Below are 14,677 nucleotides of genomic sequence, written 5' to 3' on the forward strand. Positions count from 1 at the left end.
AAACTACAAATGTATTATTTATGTTAAGTATTGTTTTAAAACTCCACTTTTTCTTTTTTAAACTCTAGCTACTATTGTTCCAAGAAGGTTGGAATAATACAAAAGAAAGTAACAAAATGTTACAGGCACTGAAATGCTTATTAATATGTAATATGAAGAAAAGGTCAGAATTGTAAAATGCCTTGAACCACAGAGGTCACTAAAAGATGCATCTAACAAACACGATGGTATTAAATTAAAAGATGTAATGAAATGTCTGTGTTGTTATCCATAACATGTAAAATATACAATGGCTAGTGTTTCCAGTATAGCTTCAGCGGGGTTATCTAGAGGACATTGCCCAAGTTACGATTTTAATTCTTTTTTTTTTAATATTTTTGTTGTTTAAAGAAAGCTGCCAAACGCACTCCTATAGAAGATGCTTAATGTCCAAGTCTAGACTAGTGGTTCCTAATGGAGAGGATCAGGGATATCATTCCCCCTGGGATGTTTGGCTGTACTGGAGCCATTTTTGGTTGTCATGTCCAGGCAGCTGTGGTAGCAGTGCTATTGGCATCTGGTGAGTAGAAGCCAGAGATGCTGCTATGCTTCCTATAATGCAGAGGATAGGTCTTCCCACAAGATCTGGTCCAAAGTGTCAGCAGTGCCATTGTTGCAGAACCCCGGTCTATCATAATCCTTCCCTTGGGTTTATATATTCCAGAGCAGCTGTATAGACACTATAGTAAATAGTAATATCTACTGTTGGCAAAAATGACAGAAAAGGGACATCCTCAAATATTGTTGGTATAAGTATCTACTGAAGTAAATATTTTGGAGACCATTCGTAAATTTAAAACATTGTGTTTTGTTGCATTTCTACTCCTAAGAAGCATTTCTTAGCAATTTTATGTAATGGATGTATGTAACTATATTGGAACAAGAATTCCCTGTGCATGCAGTATTATTTATAATAAGAAAATATTAGGTACAAATTAGAAATTCATCAATAAGTGGTAAAATTATTTAAAGCATAATATACACAATATGTAATGATAAAATGGTAGAATTGCATATCATAACAAAGAAAGATGAATATGACGTATTGTGGGTTATAAACGATTCAGGGTTTTTTTATTTGTAATCAAATTTTTTGCTTAAGTTTGTATAAATGTGTATGTGAAATGTGTGTGCACATATACATGCACATACCAAAGGTCTGGAAGGAAGCAGAGCAAATATTAAGAAAAAGAGTGGTTATGAAAAATATTGAGTGTGGGATAAAATATCCACTTTTTACTTTATATTGTTTTATAATATTTGCATTTGTTTGAAGATTGGGCAGTCTGTGAAATTAAAAAATGTAATATGAATAGCTCACACAATAATAAACATACATGGACATTGTCTCTTGTGTAAGGGTTATGTGAGGAATTCACTTTTGAGGAGGTTTTAATAGGCATTTCCTGGTGAAAGGGAATTAAGAGATTGCAGACATAGAAAGAACAATTAGAAGAGGCCACTACAAAGAACTGAGTGGAAATCTGGGCAAACCTAAAAGGAAGGGGCTAGGAGTAGTAATATAGAAACACTCAATTATAAGGGTTGTGATTTAAATTCAAATGGAAGCTCCCATTTTTAAAAGAAAATGCCTTATTTGGACATAGCTTAATTAGTATTTGCCTCAATCAAGCAAATTCTATTCTTCAATACTGAACATGTCTATGGGAAACTTCAATTTCTACTTAAAAGTTAAATTATTTTCACCAACTCTTTTTTTATATTTGTGTATTTGAATCTAATCGCTTGTGCAGTTTTAGTTGAAAGGATTCAGCATTAAAGATTAAAAATATTGAAGAAAGAAATGAATTATGGAAATTATCTTCAGTTTGCAGCTTGCTTTACAAAGATTTAGAAGCCTCTTTCTTGTACAGCTCCATCTTTCAAAAGCATGGCTAGGGCTTTTTATGTGTAGTTACAATCTTAACATTTTAAATGTAGCGATTCCTAGATAGAATCCGATGGGTCACTGGTTTATACTTCCAATTTCTAAGAGATCCTTAATATTAATGAGTCAACACCTGAGGAAATACTTTCATTTGATCAATGCAGAAAATGTTGCTCCTCAAATACCTAAATCGTTAACACTTATCAGAGGAGATTAAAAGCTTGAGTATTCTTTTGAAGCAACATACCTGGGGGTAGAAAAAGCCACCAATGCTGATTCGAATTCAGTTCTTACTCATTTACATATTGTCTTAAAGGCATTTTACATTATAATCCCAAACCTGACGTACTTCAGGTTTCATTCATAAAAACAAGCAAACATCATTTGCAGGACCTAGTCCCTCCTCTACAGAAGAAATGCAAGAATTCCATGTATGAATGAAAAGTACTGCCATTGTTCTACAGAGATGTCTACTCCGGAGTGCACGTCCTCCCAGATTTGTTTAGCGTAAGTCACGAAATTAATCATATAACTCGTTTAAAAGGCAAAGCATAACAGAATCAACACTAAGTTATCTATTTACATTTGAAGTTTCGCTTACATTTTGTCTTCATCCTGTCTTTTTATTCTATGAAATTTTTATTGCTTTTAAGATATTTTACACTTTGTTTCAATTTCAGTTAAACTTTGTCTGGCAGAGTGTTCTAGAGACTTTTAACACATTCCAAAAAGTAACAGGCACGTATGTTAAATCTTATCTTGCCATAATTAAATGCTGCCACATCTTCACCAATATTTTAAAAATTAGGATTTATGCTTAAATACACACACACACACACACACACACACATATGTATTATATACGTATACACACAAATACACAGTATTGGCCAAACATACCTTTCCTTGCATACATTTTTTTTTTTTACTGTGCAAACCATGGCTTTAAAATTAGTCTTTATTTTCTAATACAAAACGTATAAATAAGAGAGCCAAAAATCATCCTCCAAATTATTGTGCATTTTCGCATTTTAAGTTTAAAGAATGGATGCCTTTCCTAAAACATTTCTTTTTGCTTTACCATAGCCTTATTGTATAGGGTGGGCACTGATACCTTCATTTTAGATGTTGGGCATCCAGGACACAGAGCAGTCACGCAGCTTTAGAAGGATCTCATGGTGTTTCTTCCTGCCCCATTTATTACTGTGGTCTTTATTAATGGATTAATTGAAATATACAGATAATTATTAAGGACTTACTAAATACTTCTATATTCTGGGTGGCCAAAAGAGCCTGTTTGACAGTCTAGGGTTTATAGAAAATGCAATGTGAGTGTTGCTCTGTAAAGAGTGATTGTAATTTACTGACCGGAGGCGGCCCCTAAGGTTGTGCAACAAAATGACACTGATTATTGAGCAACATATGGTCAGCAAATCAAGAAACTCATAGCTCTGTTTGGGAATTTGGATGTAGGGGATGGGTAGCATAACGCATAAGGAAAATTACTGTGTGCAACAAAACAGAGCATTAAAAGTACCATAGAGAGTTTGAATAAAAATTCTATGGTATGTATGTTGGAGAGAGAGATTGGCTGCAAATCTGGAAAGGTTTCCATCACGTCCTGTGTTAATTAATGATACGATTTCAGGCAGAACTGCAAGGTGGTAGGATTATTGGAGTGCAAAGGAACAAGAAAATATCCAAGAATATCTAACAAGGATGACATTTTTGAGGGAGTTGTTTTGTGGGAATATGCAGTGTGAAAACAGGCTGGAAATACGCGGGATTCAGCTAAATTACTGAGAACTTCACATTCCAGCTTCTAGAATTTGGGCGATAGACAAAGGGAAATATCAGCCCTGGAATCAAGAAAGCAGGCCATGGGTTCAACTTCATGAATGTGAGTTTCAGCTCAGGTGCTTACTAGCTGTTAAGCAAGTTGTGTAATCACTTTATGTCTCATTTTCTCCAACTTCAAAATAAAATACATACATACAGTCATATTTGAGTTGTTTGAAGGATTAGATTAAATGTGCTAAAACATGGAGAATGATTAGGGTAATATCAGGAATAAAATGAGGTTTAACATCAATGTTATTTTTTTAATAGTTGCTATTGTTTGAGCTGAGTTGGGGGCAGTTTATTATGGGAAGGTTAAAATGAAATTGATAACGGCAGCAGAAATGTAAGTTGATAAGGCAACTGCAAGAGAGGCAAGATAAAATGGAAAGGTAGGCTCTAGTTTCAAGTTTTCGTATCAATATTTATTTGTAGACTTAGAGCCTTGAGCCAATCACTTAACATTTTGAATCAAATCCTATTTTTTGTTAGTTATAACATGGGATGGATGATAACAATGTGAGTGATTTAAGGAGATTGAGTATTAGCTATGAATGATAGTTGTTTAATAAACTGTAAATTTAAAAAATTCCCATTATTAATACTAGAATCTTAGGAAGGGATAGCAATAGTTTGATTCTGAAAGTAGAGGAGAAATGGATAAGTTTATGGGGGAAAATCTGATAAATAATTAATGGCATCCAGACTAGGAAGTGATGAAGCCATGAAATGACAATAATCGAATATTCTTAGTAACAGCCAGATGATAATAATTTTGTTATTTCTGCCATTGTCTTATACACAGTGATGACCATTTGTCTGTGTTCTTTGTTTACCTTCAAAGGAAATCTGGCATATTTATGGGGCCTCTTGCTAGAAACTTAAATTCACATTAAAAATCTGCTGTATGTAAAGCGGAATTTGCTTCTTTCCCCTTCTACAAACAAGTTCATTCATCTCAATGAAGATTTGTTGAATGATTACCTTGGCCCATATTAATCTTGCCCACATCTTATCCATCATTTCTATTTTATTATGTATTGTTCTTTGTCATTTGTTTTGTCTTGCTTTATCCTCATTGATACTGTAGTGAGCAGGGGATAATTCTTATATTTTCTCTTCTCCCCTCATGCCCATACCACCTAATTAACATGGAGAACTTAACTGTATGGCTTGGCATCCTTACCTACCAGAATATACCCAAACATAGGATAATGACTTTCCATTCAGTACATCAATGTAGATGAGTGTGGAGCAGCATAGTTGCTTCTCTCATGCTGTCCCTTCACTGATAAAGCTCAATTCCTCTGCTTCATGACATCACTTTGGTTTAGTTTAGTTTTTATTATTGCTGGTAATCTTGGCTTATGTGATGGCCACTACTTAGAGGTATATGTGATTTTCTTAGTGTTTATAGTATTTCCTTTCCATTTTGGCCCTTTCTATTCTTCAGAGAAGGGCAGTCATGCCACCATTTAACCTCACCTTTCTTCAACCCATTCTCTGAGTTGTGCATAACTTCACTTTGACCTGGCAACCTTCTAGGCAACCCTACAACTTTTGTCCACTTCTCTAAGTTTCCTGTGTTTATACAAGAGCTGAAGTTGTGTATGTTCTTTCATCGTTTTATTCCTAGGCATGCTATATAATGATCCCTTCCATCCCTGATGTCAAAGGATACTCTGGTAAACATGCAGCTTGCAGGAAACTCTGAAAAAAGCAGGTCTAGTCTCTATGTTCAGATTTGGCCCAAAGTCAGGGGATATATGTCAAGCTCTCATAGATACTGGATCATTTTTTTTAAATATTTACTTATTTTTGGTAGACAAAGAGACAGAATGCAAGCAGGGGCGGGGCAGAGAGAGAGGGAGACACAGAGTCTGAAGCAGGCTCCAGGCTCTGAGCTGTCAGCACAGAGCCTGACGGGGGGCTTGAACCCACGAAGCGCGTGGTTTCAACGACCTGGGCCAAAGTTGGACGCTTAACCGACTGAGCCACCCAGGCGTGCCAATACTGGATCATTATACTCTGCTCTTATATATCAAGGAGACATGAAAATCCAGTCATGCTGGCATTCAATCTGGAATCAGAATGATAATTTTATTCTTACTATATTTCTTTTTCTTTGAATTATTTTTTTAACGATTAGTTTTGAGAAGAGAGAGACAGAGCATGAGTAGGGGAGGAGAGAGAAAGAGGGAGACACAGAATCCAAAACAGGCTCCAGGCTCTGAGCTGTCAGCACAGAGGCAGACGCGGGGCTTGAACTCACAATGAGATCATGACCTGAGCCAAAGTCAGATGCTTAACTGACTGAGCCACCCAGGCGCCCCTATTCTTACTATATTTCTGATTCTATTCTGCAAACCTTTTGGAGTACTCATCCACAACTTGTCTTCAAAATATAGGGGAGCACTTAACATTTTTTTATTGGCAGCAAAAAGAAAAGCTTTTCAAAAAGAACATTGCACTCCTGCAAAGGCCAAGGACTCCCAGTTCTAAGACACTACCCCTGAGGCCCCCATCTCCAGTCCTCTTACTAGGCTATAGCTGGTCCTACTGTCTCTTTAACAGACCCATGGGAAGTGTCAGGCTCAAACTGTTAGGGGCTCTGTTTTCAGATGTTTGGTTCCCAATATTTCTTTTACTTCATCTCTGAACTAGAGATGTATACTATTCTGGGATGACAGGATGTGTTTCACTTAACAGTGTGTCACAGAGCAGAATAATAACAATTACAACATATAGCTGAATATAAAATTATAACAAACAATAACAACAACAACAACAAAGATAATAATAAGCCAGTGTTAGCCAGAAAAACCGGGAATAACAACAATAAATGACTTCACTTCAATCTGATAATTATTTAAGGAATTTCTGCTGCTTTTAAAGATACTGAAGAAGATAAACATTATTCAGTTTTAGAATAAAACTGAGATGCCTCATCTATTTAAGTAGCCTGACCGTCTGGTTAAATGGAATGATTATCATACTGAAACTATGGAAGATAAATTGGTTCATTAATTCCAGCCTAGGACAGTGTGACGTTATTCATTTAGGCATCTAGGAAAGTTTGTAGGACTCATTTTTAGATAAGCCCATCTAAAGTCTGTGGACTTTACTATAAGATAATCCAAAGTTATCTTTTCCCTTACATAAGCAAAAGTAAAAAAAAAAAACAAAACAAAACAATTTCAGGGAACACTTTCCATTTCTTCCTTAAGAGCAGAATACTCCTATTTTTCTTGTTGTCACTATAATTTCTAGCTCACTACTTCTTATCTTAAGTATAAGAATTACTGATCCAAAAAACTTTCACTTGTACAAAACAGTACCAGAGATGGCCCATTCTGTAGAGAGGGAATCAGTAAAATCAGAATATACAGGGAGTGTGTTTATACAAAATACTCCTATCAGGGCAATGCACAAAAATACAGGAAAGGAACAACATGCAGTCTATCTTCTCATGTGGGTTGAAAATTTTGGAATTACAATAAACTATGAAATTATTTTAGCTGAAATCTAGCTAATGATTTCTTGTTATATTACTAGATTCACTGTGAAAATTAGAAATAATTTTCTGTGATGATTAGGAAATACCGCCTCTGAATGCACTGTTTCCCCAACACCATTAAAAAATAAACCCTGATGAAACTCTCTGCTTTACGTTTCAAGTCTTTCACCCTTTAGCAGCTTCCTTACAACCATAAAAACACAAGGGGAAAGAGTGAGAGAAAAAAACAATTCAAAAAGGATGGCTAGCTTATGGTCAAAACACAGGTGACAGAGTTGTCCAAAATACTGTTACAGCTTCTCCATTGACAATTCACTCCATTCTAGAGCCTTGTCAGCCCTCCCAGATTCATTGACCGACTATTATATTCAGAATGGCTCTGAAAACTTAACAGCACTTAGAAATGCTCTTGAGATATCTAAAAATGTCTTTATTTAGAAAGGAAAACTTAACACCCGCCAAATTTGTAGGTTTGAAAAACCACTTCCAATAAGAATTAAAAGGCCCTCTTCTTCACTGAAATGGGACTATCAATATATGACTTGTCTGTTCATGAAAAATAGTGGGTTCTTGTCTCTGATGTCGCAATTTAGTTTAAAATCACTTTCTTGATGACAGGGTACATACAGATGATGAAACTATAAAGATGACAGTCTAATCTTCAGAGATCACTGATCATTGATAAAAGATTAAATAACGTAAACATCTGAAACGCCAGATTATCAGCTGGTTGGCAAACTCTCAGTATTGAAGTGTGCTGAGACATTACTGATAAGTGAAAAATGCTTTTCCTGTATGTTATGCAGAAATATATCCTCCTCCAGGAGAGGCAGATGAGTTTTAGTACCTCTGAATTTAATGTGTATACATGTATTTTTTTCTCAATAATGATGCAATATGTGTAAAATGTTAAAAAATGATATACTGTAAAGTGCTCAAAATTATTGTTTTCTCTCAGAGTAATGCCTGATTGCTGACAATTTTGATCATCACTGTTTGGAATTTGAACCAATTTTAAATATACGTACAAGAATGATTAGACATGCTGGTCCTATAAAACTCCAAATAAAGTTGTTTTCTGTGCTAAGCCAACATCTGAAAAGTAAATAATAAATCTATAAATATGTTTGTATGTACTTCACAAAGCAACATTTTCAATGATACACAAGCATATTCAGAATTGCATTTCAAATACTTACGAGATCATCTTAACTTACACTTTAGTGGTGCCATAATATCTATATCCTAGCGATGCTGAAAATCCAACTACCACAGCTGGGCTGAGATAGCCAAAGATATAAAAATTCTTGTGCAAAAATCCCTTGTTGTAGATGACACCCACAACAATGAGATAGAGGTGTATGCCTTCAATGCACATCCATGCAAAGGCAGCTAAAAAGAAATAATGCAGCAGCCCAGCAATGATTGAACAGAAGAGCTGGAAACCAAAGAAAGAAAGGAACCATAAGCAGGGTTTGCTTTAACATTAGCATAACATAACATCCTGACTTTCTCCGTAAATTATGCCACTTGATACAATGCTTGCTCATATTAAAATATCCTCATCAAGTGCCAGTTTTTTAAGATGTACCACTTCCAGGTGAGCTTCTTCAATGTGAAGCACCAGTTGTGAAGCAATCCTGTGACAGAACTAAGTGACTGGTCTTGTCCAGAGAGAGTTACAGTTTTATACATTTATATTATGGGATCGGTTGGGGATTCGTCACAGGTAAAATGTGATCTCTGTGTTATGATTTAAGTTGATTTCTGTTTTGGAGATGCCTTCACCCTCCTCAATTTTATTCATGCTCAAAGAATGAAAATTATTGCTAATACCATGCTAAATGAAATATAATAAATATCTTGATTATCATGACAAACATTGACTTTACAAAATGGACAATGGATAATATACTTTACAAAAAGAATTCATTATGGAAGCACTGTAAGCTGTAAGATTATCAGGTAAATTCAAGATGGATTTCAGTTAAATATTACTTATTAGTATTTACTTCACAAATAGAATTGGAGTTAGGCTTAGGAAATAATATAAAAAGAAGTAGTTACACACTTCTGTATTAATAGAACTAACAGTATCTATTGCTGGAAAAGGAATATAATTCACACTTACATACCTATTGCACGTAATAAAAAGGAGTATAATCCAAGCATAATGAGATTATATACAAAATATATTAGGGGGTACTATATAAAGTTGGGAACAGAGAGGTCACTGGTAATCAAAATTTGGGAGCTACTTTAGTGAGAAATTGAGATTAAACTCTGGCTTAGTAAGGAGAAAAACTTGATAAGTGAAACAGAATTGAAAATACTCTAAGGAATAGTTTTAGGGAAAGGATAATGGGGGGATGAAACTGAAGGAAAAATAAGGCATTGGAGGATAGTGAGTGGTATACAAAATTGGCAGGTGTTGGGAGCACCACTGCAAAACAACAACAACAAAAACAGTTATGAAGTTTATAGTCTAGTGTATACTATTTAAGATAGATGTTTGGTGGTATCTACTTCTGAAGAAAACCTTGATTTCTAGGGGTTAGTGTCAATACTTGAAAGATTTCTACAAGGATGGCGATGTGGAGACAATTGAATGTTTTGTGGCCATGAGAATGCACTTCTCCAATCTCCACCTGCAGGGAGGGCAATTGACCTAGAGCTCCAGAAGCTGCACTAGGAAAGACATTGCCCTGTTCATGTTTCCCATAGGCTGCTGCTACTAAGACCTTCCTCTTCTTGAGACACAGATTTGACTCAAGGTCTTCTCAAAGGACTCCTTGACAACCATGCTGAACTTTCCTGAAAAGTGTACTGCTGTGTCAAACACTTCCACCTACTTGTCCTTCCTTCCTTCTTTCCTTTACACATCTTCTCATGCAGATACTCACTTGCGTTTTGGTCTGATGACTCTCCAGTCTCTCTCTTCCCATTATCTCTCAGCCATTCTGCCTAATTAATTTACTGCATGTTTAGTCCCATTTTTAAAAAAAATTTTTTTTAATGTTTATTTATTTTTGAGACAGAGAGAGACAGAGCATGAACAGGGGAGGGGCAGAGAGAGAGGGAGACACAGAATCTGAAGCAGGCTCCAGGCTCTGAGCTGTCAGCATAGAGCCCGACGCGGGGCTCGAACTCACGGATCGTGAGATCGTGACCTGAGCTGAAGTCAGCCGCTTAACAGACTGAGCCACCCAGGCGCCCCGTTTAATCCCATTTTAACGCCTGCTCCTAGGAGGACTCAGACTAATACAATATAGAAACTGGTAAGGCCCTAGATCAATAATGGTGGGAAAGAGGTTGTTAGGAAAGTGTAATGACTAGGTGGAGCCTATTTGTCATAGCTCAACCTATGAACCCAGCTGCTTTTATGTTAAGATAAACTTTTAATTTCCAATTCTCGCTCTGTCCCTTCTGCCTTTGTTTAATGCCCAGGTAAAAACACAGCAAAACAAACAAACCAAAAAACAAACCAAGAGGTTATTTCTTCAGTTTGTAGCAAAGTTTTCACTTGTCCCAATGGTTCATCCTAACAAGGGACACTGTGCCTAATGAAATTCACAGGCAGGTTTTAGTTATGTTAACATTAGCAAACTTAGAAAACACTTAGGAACAAAATATATACTATGTTTGCTCATTAAGCTCTTAATTACAATTCATGATTTTATGACATGTATATTTAGGGAAAAAAATTAGAAAATAAAAATAGACTGAGAGAGATCTACATACCTTATTAGTATTTGTATTGATCCCAACCAGAAAAACAAGTTCAGCAAGGAATAGGTTACAGCAGAGATTTTTGTGAATTGTCGTTCTGGTGCTTTGAATTTCACTGAAGAACCAGAAGGTAAAAATGCATATGGCAAGGCAAATCAGTGAAATAATTATTCCTAGTTGAGTGATCCTTGTAAGAATATTATAATCTTTAATACCCTAAGGGAAAATAATAATAAAGCTGTTAAGAGAATAACTCAGTAACTTGTCAAAGGAACTACAACATATAATGAACTTCCTTTTTGGTGTAACATTAATCAAAATGTTCATAAAATGTAAAAATACAAATGTGCATTTAGATGAGAAAAATTTTGTACCTTTGAAAATTCTCAATATTCAGAGAAATATGATATAAATCATGTAGCACTTTAAAAGTTCTGTAATTAGTGATTTTTTTCTGGGCACAGTGTATATTAGTACATGGTTTAACAATGTTATCGTCATCAGTTTCATGATATTAGAAAGGCAATTCATTATTGTAATGTGAAAATGGTTAATTAAAACAGATTTATCAATGGTAATAACAAGTCTTATTTCTATGAAGCAATTCATCTAAAACACATTAAACAAAGGTATCAGAAATACTGAATATATAGAACATCAAAATAGTAAAGCTGAAAGATTTTGAAATGAGAAAAGTTGGTTTTATTCTAGCCAGATGAATATTTATATTCTATATACAGAGTAGAGGCTTCTTTTCTCACTTAACATTCAGGAAAAAAAGTCTTTATAACTGACATGGTGAGGTAGATCTATTTGGCCACTTTATATATTTGATGGATTCTCGATAGACATAGAAACTAACCTGATATTTAATGATAATTATGATACAGAGATATAAAATAAGAAATTATATAATGTAAAAGAAAGATATTAATGATATGAAATACATAGCATGAAGTTTTTCACTGTAGAGAGATTTTCATGTTTAAAAATCTTGTAGGCTTCTACATTATTAAAACGTTGCATTAGTTATAAATATGCTAATACTTATTGACCAGATGTCAAATATTTTTACCTAATTTGTACTCGGTAAAAATAAACTTTTGAGACAAAAGCAAAGGCCCTTAAAAACTGTGATACATTTAAATATGTAAATGGTTTTTTTCATGTCTTTCTTATTTATTTATTTATTTATTTATTTATTTATTTATTTATTTATATAATTTATTGTCAAATTGGCTAACACGCAGTGTGTAAAGTGTGCTCTTGGTTTTTGGGGGTAGATTCCGTGGTTCATTGCTTACATACAACACCCAGTGCTCATCCCAACAAGTGCCCTCCTCAAAGCCCATCACCCATTTTCCCCTCTCCCTGACACCCCATCAAAAGCAACATAAGAGTCAATGGAGAGATATTTAACATACAGTCTACTAGCTATTATAGACTGGATAAGTCCTAGACTTTTTTAGGTTATGGTAGGTAAGAAAGCAAAGATTAAAAAAAGATAATGTTGGGGCTTTATCAATTAACTAAATATGATATTTACACTCAAAAAACACAAAAAATCAATTCTCTTTCCTGAAATAACCAAGAAAAAAGAAGGAAATAGGCAGGTTTATAAATATGAATCAGAAAATTATCTTACAATGGAAGGACCAGAAGACATCAAAATTGCAAAATGTGTCAGGTGGTTACAGCGGCATGAGGTATGGGTCTCATTTGAGTATGTCAGCTCACAACCCACTGAAGACCAGCTGCCATTCATGGTGTCAGGTGAGTAGTTCCAAAATGCACACTGACTCCTATACTTATCTGTGGTCTGAAAAAGAGACATTTTACTGATGGAAAAAAGAGAAAAAATTATACATCTAGTATCACATTTGTCATATTTAATATACCATTTTGTATGTCAATATAATTAACACCTTGCCTAAAAGTAAAGTATAAAATCAATGCTAATAAATGAATGTCATTGTTACGTGGAAGGACTGAAGTTACTGCAACAGTGCTACATTTTATCAATTCCTGTGTCACAAAAGTTGTTGTGAGAATTACTTATTATCCAAAGAGATCATTTAGAATAGTGCATGACACATAATTATCATGCAATCTTCATTTAATAAAAGTTTATTGGGTATATACTAGATATTATTCACTGACCCAAGTACTAGAAATAAAGTATTGAACAAAACAGTAAAAGTATTTGTGTTGTTGATTTTATATTCTCATGAGATGAGAAATGATTAAACAAGAAAAATAAACCAAACAAAGGGAAAAAAAAAAGTAGTTGGGGTTGGTCTGAGGAGGTCTTAGGAGATGATGTTAAAGCAAATACCTCAATGAAGTTAGAGAGAGTAAACCCCGAAGACTTGGGAACACAGGGTTCCAGCTTGAATGGAAAATGAAAAAGCTTTGAGTTAAGACTGAATAGGAATCTTCCAGAACCATCTAGATGACAGGGTAGTTAGGGTATAGTGAATGAGATAAGGATCAGTTGAAGACAAGATCAGAGATAGGGTCTGATCACATAGGCTACAGGATGGTTGTTTAGTATTTTAAATAGAGTTTTCTTTACCATATACTTATATTAAGTAAGCATAACATAATACTATTATGACAACTACTTTTAATATTCCTTTGAGGTAATGGAGAAGTGTATACTAATTGGTGAAATTGCAAATAAATTCTCAGGGAATCAGGAAACTGAAGCTGTTATATAGGAGATAGCTTCTTTTTTTTTTTTTTTTTAGGGAAAAGATAGGATCCAAATTTTATTCTAAGAAAGAGGGAAACCATGAATTAGTGAATGTGTTGTCGAAAGAAAGTGATAAAATTTCATAGTGGTCATTAATTTGAATGGATAAAAAATTTGAACACAGAGATAGATTAAGGACAATCAATTTTCCCATTGGTTTTGGTGAAGAATTTTTATTTAAATGTGTGTTGTGTTTTATTTTGTCATTGTATCAGAGATTGGTGACTGAGTTGTCCTTGTCATCTCTTCAGCTGCCAAAACATTCTACTAGTAAAAACTGCAGAAAAACCATCAGACTATGTGAAAGAACAATGTTTTGTTTCTAGTGTCTAAAGGTCATTTAGCATCTGAAAATATCTAAGTTTCGTTTCCATTCTTAAAACATTTCACATCTTCTTTTGCACTGAACATAATGCCTACCAATGTTTAGGTTTGAGCTACTATTTTCTTGTATTTTCTATACATTTAGTTTCTTTCTACATTAGATGTCTTTACTTATAGTGACACATTTGTATTGTATGTAAGCATATATGTTCTTTTATTATATGCAAACACAACTGTCTAGCTTCAAGACTCTTCAAATGGAGCATTAAAGGTACCTTATTCAGGTACTAGGACTGAAATTCTATTGAAAGTCCAAGAAACCATCAACTGTAAAAAAGCAGTGAGTAATCTATAATCTTTAGTTTCCTCATTCATTTTTAGGTATACAAAAAAAACTATTTAGTTCTTTCTAATGTTTATTATAGTAGAATTTTAATTTTTTGGAGCTTCAAAAAGATTTAGAATAACAATTAAAGAGCACAGTGGTCTCAGCTAATTTCTTTATGAAATATTGTAAACGTCTCTGTGATTTTATTGTAATCAGCATCTAAATCCCTGCAGCAATTATTATTTCAAATGGCAATTA

The 14,677-nt window shown here is 34.4% G+C and overlaps 1 protein-coding gene across 5 annotated transcripts in view; it reads right to left on the reverse strand.

Annotated features, from left to right (window-relative positions):
• ADGRL4 (adhesion G protein-coupled receptor L4) overlaps positions 1–14,677 on the reverse strand; it is a 110,012-nt gene that overhangs the window by 20,721 nt on the left and 74,614 nt on the right. For 3 of the 5 annotated variants that reach the window (XM_040470741.1, XM_040470739.1, XM_040470742.1), the window contains exons 10-14: positions 13,348–13,401; positions 12,658–12,831; positions 11,025–11,228; positions 8,501–8,721; positions 8,312–8,378 (exon numbers count right to left, since the gene is read on the reverse strand). In XM_040470741.1, coding sequence (XP_040326675.1) covers positions 8,312–8,378; positions 8,501–8,721; positions 11,025–11,228; positions 12,658–12,831; positions 13,348–13,401 — 720 coding nt within the window. The remainder of the gene's footprint in view (positions 1–8,311; positions 8,379–8,500; positions 8,722–11,024; positions 11,229–12,657; positions 12,832–13,347; positions 13,402–14,677) is intronic. The other 2 variants (XM_040470740.1, XM_040470743.1) reach the window with 2 other exon arrangements.

Source organism: Herpailurus yagouaroundi, unplaced genomic scaffold (genome assembly GCF_014898765.1).
Source record: "Herpailurus yagouaroundi ecotype Mexico unplaced genomic scaffold, PumYag 77, whole genome shotgun sequence".
NCBI lineage: Eukaryota > Metazoa > Chordata > Mammalia > Carnivora > Felidae > Herpailurus > Herpailurus yagouaroundi.